Raw genomic sequence first — 14,414 nt, 5'->3', positions numbered from 1 at the left:
AACCTGCAATTAGCAACATCGTGATCAGGGCCTAGGCAAGGAATACAATAAGAATGGAAGTTCCTTATGAGGTGTTTGCTTCCCACAAGAAATACAATTAACTTTTTCTGACATCGGTCTGGAGCAAGAAAAAAGTTTCCCCAACGGGGTACTTAGCTTCAAATGAAGACTTCGGATCTGAAATTCGAACTCGAAAATCTCAGGAGTCGGCCAACCGGCACTTGCAAACTGCTTCTGCTTCGGGCACCTCGCGGCAAGAAAGACTGAAGAAAATGGAGTCTGCTGCATCTTTTATACCCCTGGCACACTGACGTCAGGGAAGAGGTGACGGCAACCAACGCCGGACCAAGACTTTGGAATTCAGGCACACTGCGGGTAGCCTGCCAGCAGGATAACCCAAGAGTAATGACTGCAACAGTGAAACACGAACATCCTCCTGGGTAGATAAGGGCAAATCCTGGTAATCAGAAGAAACAGATTTCAGAATCCTGATCAGAAGGAAAATCAGTTCTAGGTCTCTTACAGGGGGGGGGGAAGGCTGGCTTCCACTAATTAAAGTAATAAGGTCTTCAGCCATTCTAAGCATTTGTTTTTTTAGGCATATGGGCCTGACCATACAGTTTGGATGTCACTTTTCTAGGTGTGGGTCGAGTTTTAGGCCTGGATGAGATCTCTTTTCTGGGGGCTGAGAGGCCCTGTCTGGGTGAGATTGGGATCCTCTAATTAAGGATATTAAATCCTCTGCCAGAGTAAGCATTTGTGAACTAGAAGTGGGCCTGTGTGAAGGGGGCTTAACAGGCACTGATTTAACAGTTTTGGCTGCTTTAGCCCTGGCAAAGGCCTTAATAGACATGGCTGCAGGAGGCCTAGCAGCACCACGTGCTGGGGTAGAGACATCCAAAGGGATGGTGTCTGATAAATCACTTGGAACCACAGTAGTAGGCAAAACTTCTGAGGCCGATTCAACTAAGGTAGCAGGAGCCTCAGTAGTAGTCATGGATTCGGCTGAAGATTGACCGGCTTTCTCGGTTTCGGCTGAAACAGAGACACTCGCGGCTTGCTTAACCGTGGTTTCGGCCGAAACCGCGGACTGCGAGTGTCGGTCTTTTTCTTTGCGTTTTTTAACAATTTGGGTAGTCGGAGGATCCGATGGCATAATGTACGCAAAATCTGAGCCGAAAAACTGTTCGGCAAACTCCGACCGACGCCTAAGCGTTCGTCGGTTGAATGAAGCACAGGCCGAACAGGCTGCTACGTCGTGGTCTGGGCCTAAGCAAGGCAGGCAGTAAGAGTGGAAATCTTTATGAGGTATTTGTTTCCCACAAGTTAAACAGTTATTGACTTTTTCTGACATCGGCTGAGGCAAGAAAGAGTCCCCAACGGGTACTTAGCTTTTAGAAGTCTTCGAAGTAGTATTCGGTAGTAGTAATCTCTGGATCTGACCGACCGGCACTTGCGAACAGCTTCTGCTTCGGGCGCCACGCGGCAAGAAAGACTGAGGAAAATGGCGTCGGCTGATGCCTTTATACCCGAAGACCAGCAGAGATGACGTCGGGTGAAGTGCGACATCAGCCGAAGCCGGACCCAGACTTTGGAATCCGGCCGACCGAAGGGCTGCCTGACGACAGGACAACCCATTTGTTATGACTGCAGATGCATCCTTGAAGGACATCCATAGGTTCCATAGTCGAAGAAGCATCTCGCAGCATACCGGACTCTGAATGGGTCTCAGTAGAGGCCTGCGAATCTGAAGTAGCGGGTATCAGGGGCTGTGAAAGCGCCTCACTGAGTACTGGCGAACTGGCGACTAGCTTAACAGAAGCATAGTTGGCAATTTTGGACCTTTGTGGTCTCTGTCTTTATCCTTATGTTTTCTTGGAATATCAGTAGTTGGATGGCTTACCAAAGCCATTTCTGGATAGTTAAACAGAGTACCAAAATAATTTTCTGCAAAAATAGACTGGCGACGAATAGTTCGGGGGTTGAATAAGGCACAAAACTGACAGCGAGGGACACTGCGGTCTGGGCCTAAGCAAGGAATGCAGTACGAATGAAAAATCTTTGAGGTATTTGCTTTCCACAAGTAAGACAATTGTTAACTTTTACTGACATCGGTTAAGAGCAAGAGAAAGGATCCCCAACAGGGTACTTGGCTTTTTCTAAGACTTTGGTTCTGAAACTCGAAAAACAAAAATTTCAGGAGTCTGTCAACCGGCACTTGAACACTGCTTCCGCTTCGGGCACCGCGTGGCAAGAAAGACTGATGTAATGACGTCTGCTACATGTTTTATACCTCTGATGACCTGACATCATGGAAGGAGAGACAGCATCCGACGCAGGAATCCAAGACTCTGGTATTCAGGCCGGCTGAGAGCTACCTGCAGGCAGATAACCCAAATGTAATGACTGCAACACTGAAACACGAAGAACATCTGGCTTAATGACAGAACCCAAACTGTAAAAGTAAACTCCAAATCCAGCTCCAGACAACTGACAAGTTGAGTACCTCCGGGTTCAGTCCTAGGACCACTCTTGTTTGGCATCTACTTTTCTGAAGTACAGGCCAACACTAAGGGACTCTGGCTAACAGTTCGCAGATGACTGCAAACTGGGAGCCATTACTGAATCCCCAAATGATGTGGATATTCTACAAAAGGGCCTTACAGAAATAGATGCTTAGTGCCAGAGCCATGCGCTCAAGCTTAGCGACAAGAAATATATAGTTATTTCCTTTGGGAAAAACCATGTACCCATAAATTACCACATAGGTGGCAGTACACTAAACACCAAAAGTGTGATGAGAGACTTAGGGACACAGGTGGACAGTGGTCTTGCCTTCGATAACCACATTGCCACAACAGTCAGGAAATCCTATGTGGCACACCTCATCACTAATGGCTTTTCATCCAGAAAAAAAGGAGGTCATTGTCCCACTGTACTCATCTCTCAGACTCACTGTAGAGTACAACACCCAGTTTGGTATATGTACCTCAAGACATCTGCAACAGCTGGAAAGGCCACAGAAATACCTTACTAAAAGAATCACAGGCCTAAAGCAGGTGCCCTATGCTGACTGTCTAAAAAAAACTCCAGCTATACGCTGCATATAGTCTACTCAGAGGCGATCTCTGCTTAACATACAAGGCCATGCCAAACCCTGGGCTGCTGGACATGCTCCACTTAAAGAAATCACAATCCCTCAGTCGCACGCTCCAGGGATCTAAACCTTGTCATCACAATGAACAAAACATGCTGGAGGGCTAGGTTCCTGACCCAGAGACTCCCCATACTCTGGAATAGACTGCCCATGTATGTCAAGCAGAGCACCTCCTTGGCCCTCTTTTAAAGGAACCTTGACAATTGGATGGGAGATAGGAAATTTACCCCGGGGATCACATCCGTCACCCTGCTAGACAGGGGTCCAGGGAAGTAAAAACTGTTGGAAGAAATATCCAGGGAATTGTTTGGCTAGGCTTGTATAGGCCCTAGGGTAGATAGCCTAGTATCAACCTATGAACCAATAACCTGCATCTCAGACAAAACTGTTCCGAAAACTCTGACTGCCAAAATATTAGAAGCATGTATACTCTCAAAATCTCTCCAAGAACCTCTATGGAGGGATTCAAAATAGGTGGGTGGGGGATCAAAGTGCCTGCTTTTGCATGTATGCTTGCAATAGACATCCTCAGTGGGGTGCGCCTGGGGAGGTATCTGAAGACTCAGGGTGTTCCAAATGGGAAGCGACCTGAAAGCTCTTCTGGGCAGGCTGTCCAGGAGGTGATAGAAGAGATGACTCTGGCACAAACTGGGGGGGGGGGGGGGGACCAGGCTCTGAAGGGAGAGTCAAGGCTGCCCTAGTCACAGAGAGGACCCTCCTCCACCACTTCGAATGTTAAGGACATACTAGGATCTGAGGGCACATCTGCCAGAGCTGAAGCTGTCTGAAGGAAAAACCTGCAAGCCCCCACCACTCCCGGATCAGAGTGTGGAGTCGAGCCAAGCTAGCAAGCACCGAGGCTCTGAGGGGGAGAGACTACTATGAAAATTTCATTGCTGACATCAAACCTACAGACTTGATGCCCATGCTACAGCTCAGAGAGACGCCCTGCTCCAAGATGCTTGAGGCAGTACCACTCAGGGCAACCAGAGTCACGGTAACAGTACCTGTAGGCTCAGACATCTCAACTCCCAGGATCTCTGGACACAACTCCAAAGCCAGGGTTGGATCAGAGAAGGAGAGATGGGAGCAAATGAAGGTTGATGGCTCATGGATGCAACAGGGGACACAGTGGGCAAAACCCAAAGTTGAATCTGTGCCTTGAGAAACCTCAATAGCATCCTGTCAAGCTCTACTTCAGACAGGCTTTGAGAGGATCTGATGGAAGACGCCACAGGTGGCGGCCTGGAAATTGACCTGGGAGACTGCAATACGGGTGATTTTGGCCTTAAGCTAACTGGCTCCAGGGAGAACCTTGTTAGCCAGAGTAGAGATGAGTCCACACAGACAATAAGACTAGAGACCTTTGGATCTGATGGCTTGGCAGTTTTTCAAGGTGGTTCACCAGACACAGGAGCTCTGTGCAGGGACAGTTTTTTTCCTTATGCCTCTTGGAGGGAGTTTGAGCCCCTGAAGTAGATGGAGTCACAGAAGAGGAAGAAGCCGCAGACAGTAAACCTTGAAAATAAGCTTATTCCTATAAATAAGAGTGCACTGGTTTATGCCAACTCGTACAGCACCGGAGGAATCCAAGTGAGCAGGCCCTAAGCACACTACACACCTCCATGTGGGCATCTGACAGAGGGATTTTGTGCCCCACATGTAGCACACTTCTTGAAGCCAGCTCGCTTTCCTGCCATAATGAAAACTAATAGTAGACAGCAAAAAAATAATGAATAGAAAAGATTTATAATATACGTACACACACACATCAAATACATATCTATATATACACATACTATACATATTTTTATAGGATATAAAAAGTGTACACACCCCTGTTAAAATGCCAGGTTTTTGTGATATAAAATGACATCACAATAAATAATTTCAAAACTTTACCCACCTTTAATGTGACCTATAACCTGTATAATTCAATTTAAAATCAAATCTGTTAGGGGAAAAATATAAAAAAATAAAAAACGTACAATAAGCTGGTTGCATAAATGTGCACACCCTTAAACTAATACTTTGTTGAAGCACCCTTTGATTTAATTACAGCAGTCTTCTTGGGTAGGAGTCTATCCAGCATTGCACACCTTGACTTGGCAATATCTGCCCACTCTTCCTCGCAAAAATGCTCCAAATCCGTCAGATGGGTATTGCAGCATATGAATAGAAGGACAGCAGTAATTCTTTAGTCAGTCAGGGACATTTAGTGAGAATAGTTTAGTATTGTTTTCTGCATCTGTGAGAAAATGACTTATTTTTATATCTCTGTGGCCGAAACAATTGTTTATTGTAGTCAGTATTTTCCTGGTTTCTGTTTTATTTATTTAAATATTTTAATGCCTTTCATTGTAGTCGGTCCTTTAGAGACTACTTATGCTTGTTTTAATGACACTGTGGCTGCTCCTGAAAGCCTTGCTGCTTTGATCACACCCTACCATTTGTATCAGTATTAATTTTAAACAGTATAACTGGGTACCCTTTGTAAGAACCTTAGAGTGACTGACTGGTGCAGTGTGATTACCTCAGAGTCTGGCCAGAAAGGAGCACAGCTAGTAATCTGTGCCAGCTTTTCCCAAGAGTGAGTGAGTGTGTGTGTGTGTGTGTGTGTGTGTGTGTGTGTGTGTGTTTAGTCATCTGGAAATAGTTTTTGAGACAGGTTGGCCCTTCTTACCTTCATAAAAAAATAACTGATCTGAAGATCTGAAAGATTTAGTTCTGTCAAGATACACCAGAGTTGTCTGTGGACATAGAATGGACTACCCTTTCTCAGTCATTTTTAGGTTCAGAAACGAAAAACGAAGACATGCATAGTTTGGCTTAAAGTAAACTGAAATACCACTTTGAGAACTAATCTCTCTCATGCTTAAAGAAACCCCGTCCTTATGGAAAATGAGGATCGATTCACCATAAGCACTTGTAACGCATATCTTCTTGCAGAGATCAGAGCCATCAAGAACACGGTTTTCCATATTAAGAACTTGAAGTCAGCCAGATTAGCTGGTTCAAATGAAATGGTGATAGCTTCTCTAACACAAAATTAAGATCCCAAGGAGGGGCCCACTGGTTTTCTTGGAGGCTTCTTATGCAAAACCCCTTTCAAGAACATTTTGACATAAGACTGCATTGAAAGAGAAGGATCCAGGGGCAGACATGCTAAAATAGCCAATAAATGAACCTTGACAGAGAAATAAGAAAGGTCACAAGATAGTAACTCACACAGATAATGCAGAACCACAGAACAACTAGCCCAGAGTGGATGCTGCTTATGTTGTTGGAACCAACTAGCAAACTTTTTCCGTTTGCTAATACATGACTTTCAAGTAGCATGCTTTCTTGCCTCCATTACCACTTAAGAGTTTAAAACCCTATCATCCAAGCAGCCAACTGACGTTGACCAATGTCAGGGTGTAACTCGTGTTCTTGTGTGACTAGATCCAGTCTGTGAGGAAGCTTGTAGTAACTGCCCTTGGTCATTTCCAAAAGAAGGAAGAACCATGGTTGCCTGGCCCAGAAGGGAGTCACCCTAATGATTGCGGGGAATTCCTTCTGAAGCTTCAGAATTTCCGTGGATATTAGTAGAAAGAATGGAAAAGCATACAGAAACATTCCTGTCCAAGGAAAAACAAAGGCACCTGTCTTCCAGGCCTTCTTGCACAGAGTCCTGGAACAAAATCTTGCCAGTTGACTGTTTAGAGAGGAGGAAAATTGGTCTACTTGAACTCCCCACAAATGGATCAAATCTTGGAGGATCCCCTGATCTACTTTTCATTCCGGAGGGTCTGCTCTGGTCCTTCTCAGCTTGTCTGTTGCACAGTTTTGCTCTGATGGAATATAGGATGTCTAGAGAGTGAGACTGTGCTCTGAAGCTATATCTCAGGCTAACATAGCTAGTCTTCAAAGGGGTATGACTTGGTTCCCTCCTTGCTTGTTGATGTACCACATGACTATGGTATTGTCTTTAATCACCTGAAGCGGTCCCAGGGACCAAAGACGGTTCAGAGAGTTGACTGCATTGATCAGGGCAAGGATTTCCTTGACATTCATGTGCTTATGTCTGTGCTTTGTGTCCAACTCTGCCTGCATTTTTCTCTCTCCTGAAACTGCTCCCCAAAGTTTGAGTGTATGTGGTAACTGAATGCTTTGGAGGAGGGAAGGAGAAGACGAGACCTGGATTTAAGGATAACCTTTTGTCTCCACCAAAAGATTTGCCCTCTGACAAACCCTATCACTGGGACTTGAAAAGATAAAGGGTGTTCCCACTGTACTTTATATAGAGTCTAGCCAAGCTATCATAGAATCATAGATGCCATAAGACTGAAAATTTCTGAGTTATTTCCATACCGTGACAGAAATCTGAATGGAAAACCCTAGAAATAGATCTAGATAAAGATCCGTTTTTTCCTGTGGAAGAAAAGTTCTGAATGGAGTTTAGTTGACATCCCAGGAGCACAAGCTTGCATTAAGGACCGGAGAAAGTTTTGAATGTTATCTTGTAATCTCGGCTTATATAAGAGCTCTCACCCAATTGAGAGATTCCTGACACTTTGAAAGACTCTAAGATAAGCAAGTCATCTACATGTACAAAACTGTAGCTATCCTGTGGCCTAAAACTGGAGAAAGACACTTTGTGAACACTCTTGGTGTAGTGGACAGTCCAAAGGGTAAAATGGAGAACTGGTAATGTGATCAGAGACAGACGCAGAGACCGACAACCTTAAGAAATACTTGAACTCTGGATGAAGGATGTGATAAGCATCTTTCAAGTCTAGTGTTGCCTGAAAACTTGAAAGAGGAAGAAAAGGTAACAGATTGTAATAGTGGCCAAATGCAAAATGTCACTTCATAAACAGGTTTAGGAAAGAAAGATACAGAACTGGTCTTCAATAATTTTCTCTTTGGCACTAGAAACATCCTTGAATAAAAAGCCTTTATCACCTGGGAAAGAGGAACTAGTTTTCATTCCTTGGGACAGCACGTAATGAAGAACTGGCAGAGACGAGATTCTCTCATCTGCAGGATGACTAATAACCCCCAGGAAAGTAGGAATTTCCTCTCACTGCCATCTGTAACTATGGTGAAAGATTTTCAGAACCCATTTGTCTGAAATTACCTGTTGCTAAAAAGAAAGATTTAAGGCCAGGGTGGGTGGAGTCGGACTTGGACTGTCCATGGTTTTGGGAGGAGAAAAATTTTTTTGGAATTCCCTTGCCATTTATTTGCAAGTGTTTACCTGTAATTTGTTGAGACTGTTTATTCCATTTCATTTGCCAAAACTGGATGAGGAGATAGAAAATTCATTGAAAATTTGGGAAACAGGAGGACTGAAAGATTCCATGATCACCTTGCTCCTTTCATCACATTACCTAATTGCTTATGAGCCATGGGATCAACTACAGTTACTGTGTCAAGTTTCGGAATTGTGTACAGCAGATTAAAAGAGTAACCTTATACAGCCTATCTTCTTTTTTGGGGCAGCTGGCTATAAAGACAACTGCAGGCAGTAACACATCCTCTAAAGCAGGCAGAACAAGAAGAGTGGTGTAGGTTCTGGAAATCCTTCCTTAATAACTCATAGTATTTTCTGAGATACTGAGAAACCTCAGTCTCCCACTGAAAATCCTGGCGCATTCCAGAAACTCTCTCACAGAAAGAGAAGCACCACATAGGAAGAATCAGAAACTGAGCTTTCCTCGGAGTCTGAATCAGAAATCTGAAGGGGAAAAAATCAGTCCCTGCATACTCCTGTTCAGATTCATGGTCTTGAATCTCTTAAGAGGGGAAACCCTCTTGTTACCAGAAACTACTTTACAAGAAGGATCAAATAGCCTGAATTAAACCCTGAGCTTATCCCAATAAACTACTCCTATCCTAACAAAATTGAGGAGTAGATACATGCTTGGTTTTCTGTTTCTTCTTGAAACTGTTAAACTGTTTCTAATGGCAGCAGCAGCTTCCCCAGGAATGGTTACAGCATTCAGACCTTTTCTGTTCTCCCCCAGGACTGACAAGACTGGCCTCTTCCTTGCTCACTCAGGGGTGGCCATCCCCAGTCTATAGTGGCTTTAGGTGCTACACCAGAGGAATGTAGGGTAAAAGACGAGTGGTATTGGGTACAGCAAATGGCCAAATCAGAGTCCTCCACCTGCAACTGAGGGAATTTGCTAGCCTGCTGTAGCAGCAAAGTCTGTTTGCTTAATTTTTTTCTTTTTGTGGCTAGGACAACTAACCGTGAGGAGGAACAATTACCAGTAAACACTGCCAGTCCACCTTTTTTTTTTTTTTTTTTTTATAGAAACACAGTAAACAGCACTTTAACACACTATACCAGCCCCACAAAAGTAAAATAAACAATTTCTCTAGATAAAAAAAGGTATACCACTTTTAAATAGACAGAGTGCTCAGCTTAAAAGTATGCTACAGTCCATTAAATCACAACAATTTCCTGAAGAGTAAATTAACAACAAACTTGAAAATGGAAGCTCCCCCCCAAGGGAAACTTATCTGCCCAGCAAAGGAAAGCACAAGCTGATAATCGATCCTTGAAAGCCTCAGAGGAGTGTACTCTTCAGTGGTAGTAAAATGTTGAAGGATTTAGCATCCACACTTGTCTTTTGGTCAGCTTAGCTTGAGCTGCCTGACTGGGTGCGTGGAAGGTGCCATGAAGCTTTGGCAGCTGGCCGGGTATTATATCACTGGCAGGATATAACCCATACGACTAAGGATAATGCAGCAGTGATCATACGTTGATCATAACCATTTCAGAGAACCAAATACTAAAAATAAGGAAAAGTAACAGAAGAATGTGATACACTATGCAATACCTTCCCAAGACTATGGAATGAGCTTCCTCGATGTCAAAACAAGTCTTTCTTCAGGATGTCTCTTGCAACAATCCCTGGTGGAAAAGAGATATCATATATAAGGGGCATGGTCCAAAAAGGAGGTGAGGGGGTGGCCATGGATGAGCTTTCGTGATGTGGTGGTGGGGCAATATGCTGCAACGTCTCCATGGAGTATTTGCCTTTATGATTTAACCACAGACACTGAGAGGAAGGGGGGTTATAGGTAGGTCATTTGGAAAAATGACAGTGCTTACACCCCATGACACTTAAGATCCGTGCTGGCCCCAGCAAAAATTGGTAATAGACCACAGGTGAATTGGAGAAACTGGCACACCACAATGGACCTGGGGTACTGGGGACAGCTGTCCTGATCAGGAAAATCACAAAAATTTGTCACATATATGGAATACAGGAAATATTAACACTGGATTACTGCAATAGAGCTTCTTGAAAGCCAGGATGCGTTAAACATGACAACTGAACTGCCAAGCAACTCACAAACCAGTGCATGCATGAAGATGGCTGAACTGAACAGGCTATTAAAACCCACTGAGACAACAGTAATGCTGACATCCCAAAGACTGGCATAGGATATTCTGCAGATAACCCTCAGGGGGTGGCCAACCTCCTGAAGTTAGGGTGAAAACCGTTTAAATCTAACCCCCAAGCCCTTGTTTAGTTTCTAGCATAAACCAGGAACTGGAGGACCACATCTTCTAGTGCTTCCGAGGAGAGTAATCCTTTAGAAATACGAGGAAGGAGCTGAGGCCTTCCATGTCTCAGTCTCAACAGTAAATACAAAGATACCAAATTCCTGCAAACCTCATGCCCAACAAAGGATGCAGACTGAGGTTACGTCTGCCACAGACCGGCTAACAAGACTACACTGAACACACACTGACAAGGTTACAGAACTGGGCTAATGGGACCATGATGAAACTTCTATAACTCTTACAGTCTTGCCTGCCGTGCTCTCTCCTCAAAATCACTAGATCAGCCCTCTGGGCAGACGCAGAGCTAGACCCACCACTCCATACAGATACTATGCAACAACCAAGGCCTAAACTTCTCTCAGAAGCTCCACGTCTTAATTATCTACTGGAGTCGCTAATTCAATAACTTTATAATGAATGCTTTAGAAAGATCAAGCTGCTAGTTAAAACAAGGTGGACTATGGGTACATGCAACTATATGCCGGATGTAGGCTACAGTAAATGTGCTAGTCTCCAGTGATTTAAGTGCCATATAAGGGGACAAAAATACTGGAGTGTTTCAAATGATGATGGAACCCAAAAAAATCATGGCATTTACTGGGAATAAAGAGCACTGCACTCAGCCTATCCATACCTTTACTAGCTTACATCCTGCCACTGAAAAAATAATCACAACTTCCCTCAAATAGTTTTATCTGAAGTACATGGCTTTTATGATCATGCTACTGTGAGGTTTTCCTCAATCCCATCCCATAAGGCATCTGGTTTAAGTGTACATTAACACACTAGAAAATTTCCCTTACCCTTCTTGCCCTTTCATGTTCCTCTTGTGCTTTCTTCACTCTCTCCATCCTCTCTTGAATTTCTTTCTCTTCTCGTTTCCGTTCATACTTTCTCCTGTGTTCAGCTATTTTCTGTGCCTAATGAAAAAAATGTGAAATTTGATTAAATGCTTTGTAGTTTACAACTCTGTAATGAAGTCAAGGTAGTTACTCAGTGTAATTAAGTTACAACAAAGTATGCAGTGTAAGATAAAGCAAAGAAAAATCATGATACTCATTGTTGTGCCTACATGAAAACATCCAATCATGCCTCCTTTTTTTAAAATCAATTCTTATACTTGTCTAAAACCTCTAACTCATTTAAAAACTAAACTAATGAATCTGTGGCAGTTAGTCTAATTTGCCACTCATTCCATAGTGTTCATCATGTTCTGACCATCTCTGCACCAACAATGGGTTCTACAGCACCTAAAATATAAAAAAAACTTTTTTTTTTTAATTGTACATGTCTATACAAAGCATTTTACCATTCTTTACTGCATGGCAGTGGTCATATATTCTTGAACTTGATTTCCTTACAGTTCTGCACACAAAATACCTGGAAGGCAAAACTCTAATATAAATCACATTAAAAGTATTACCGTTGCAGTATATGTGCGCCACATTACTTACTCCTGTATTCAAACAGAAAAAATGGACAGCTTGCTACAAATCTGCATTAGTTGCACATTTTACATGTTACAACAGAACACCAAGCCCAACCCTGACTAAAATCTCAAGAAAGAATGAAAAGATTTTGGAAATAGCAAATTTAGATTTTCTTTGTTGACATAAGAATAGCAGCAAAAGATTTTGAGCTTAAAAAATGAATTGACTAATGAGGTAATTCCTCAGAGTACCAATGTTAAAAAAATAAATAATAATAAAAAAAAAATAAATACATAAAACATTCCTGACTGCAGCAGACAAGGAAGAATCAGTGCTGAGGAAATGTAAACTAAAGAAATTAGAGACTTGAATGATCACAGTCGAGTAGTCTATGAACTTCTCCAAGGAAATCTGTGTCTCGCTTTTTTGAGCCATGAAAGACCCAATCCTATTTGGCCTCCTATTTCCTCACAAACCACTGGCTCTATAAACACCCACACTAGGGTGTAAATCTATTCCAACAAACAAGGCTTAATGGATGGAATACAGCCATTCTCAGCCTATGGAATGAGTTACCACTACAGGTCAACGTACTAGTTTGGCTACCTTTAAGGCTACATCAACCAAAACCAGAAACCTAGAAACTGTCAGTGTTTTAAGTACGAAAAACAGAATGCGTGTTTCCTACGCTTATTTACAAACTCATTTATGACATCAGCAGAAAGGACATTACACAAGTGATAAAGGCATACTGAATATGTTTGAGTTTAAAGTGTTTTATTTTTGCAAAAGGTGGAAAAGCACCAAAGAGGTTGGTTATGAGAGTGTCAACTTGGAAAGTGAACTACTATGGCAGCTTAGCCTTGCAGCCCATTTTTATCTGGACTTGAACAAAAAAAAAGTTTCAGTCCTTAGCAACTTGTGTTTAAAGGCAGCTAGACTCAGAATCTAGTTTTTTTTTTTTTTTTTTAAATACTACTAAGGTCATGACAACATCATTCACTAAAGTGGGTGAGTACAAAAAAATATTTCCACTTTTTAACTGTGCTAGTCTAAGTATTTGTGAAGTGTTTAGTATCAGTGGGTGCCTCTGTATGAATTAAAGTTTTGCAAAAATTACTTTAGATTCTGAAGTCTTGAGACAAAAGCACTTGATCTGGAGTAGTTTATAAAATGTGATGCACAAACTTTTTTCCTGCTTGCAAACCATTTGTATACCTTTAATGCTAGTCTTTACAAATGGATGGGTAGACACATTTTCATCAAGGTCATCACTTATAGCCCCCTACTTAACTTCTGAGGTGAGAAATAAATGCTTGTAAATGGTTTCAAAAATGTATACTTAAATATATGTACATTGCTATGCTTGCTGTAATATGGCAAGTGCCTGCACAGCTAGTTGGAGTTTTGTAAAGAATATGTCCTTTGAATATCAAACTGATTTACTCAAGATGCTTGTTACAAATGTATTAGAACTGTTTGACATTTGTATATCAAACTGATTTTGTAAAGATGCTTGTGCTGAAAATGTACTTGTGAGCTTTGCTTGTGTTGAAATGTATGAACAATGCACCCTGCTGAAATGAAGAGAAATATACATGTATTACTGTAGCTGAATTAAATGTACATGTTTTAATAGCGGTTAACTTTAAGAAAAATAAGGGAAACGTAAATGAGCTGTTAAACCTTTAAAAGGAACCCCACAGTGCTGAACAGGACTGGAGATGTTGGGTCTGGGGAAGAGCCTTTGTCCATTAGCTCAGTGAGAAGAGGGGAGGCCCCAGTCACTGCCATAAACATTAGGATGTGTACTGTAGCTATCTGTGTTAACTTCCTGTCTCAGCTTCAAAGTGGCAGTGAATCAACCTCAGTCTGGGCAAAGCTGGTAGAGCGGGTAATCTGTGCTAGCCTTTCCCAGGTGATTGTGTGTAAATTAAATCTTACAGTGTCTGCCAGCTACTTGGGGCAGGGACACAAAGCACTGGGTTTACAGACAGGGTGCTGGAGGACTTAGCTTGGACATTCAGCCGAGGACCTAATCCGACAAGCTGTAACACTGGGGAGTCTTATTGGGGGACCTGGAGGAAGACCGACATCTAGATCCCAGGCTGAGCGCATTCCGTGTGTGCTCTTAAGGGAAATTGTACTTGATACAGAGAGGTTTGCATCTGTAAACACAGTGTGTATCCATGTGTATTCCGAGTGCATGTCCCTCTCTAGTGTCAGTGATGAGAATTCAGGCTCCTTGATTACTGGCCCA

General features: G+C 42.6%; 1 protein-coding gene across 2 annotated transcripts in view; it reads right to left on the bottom strand.

Moving 5' to 3' along the window:
• ST13 (ST13 Hsp70 interacting protein) overlaps nt 1-14,414 on the bottom strand; it is a 1,818,146-nt gene that overhangs the window by 439,701 nt on the left and 1,364,031 nt on the right. For both annotated transcript variants that reach the window (XM_044076553.1, XM_044076561.1), the window contains exon 9: nt 11,528-11,644. In XM_044076553.1, coding sequence (XP_043932488.1) covers nt 11,528-11,644 — 117 coding nt within the window. The remainder of the gene's footprint in view (nt 1-11,527; nt 11,645-14,414) is intronic.

The sequence above is a fragment of the Protopterus annectens genome, chromosome 1.part1 (assembly GCF_019279795.1).
Source record: "Protopterus annectens isolate FY-2018-M chromosome 1.part1, PAN1.0, whole genome shotgun sequence".
Lineage (NCBI taxonomy): Eukaryota > Metazoa > Chordata > Ceratodontiformes > Protopteridae > Protopterus > Protopterus annectens.
Note: the sequence above shows the minus strand (reverse complement) of the source record. Positions and strands in the feature narration are given on the sequence as shown.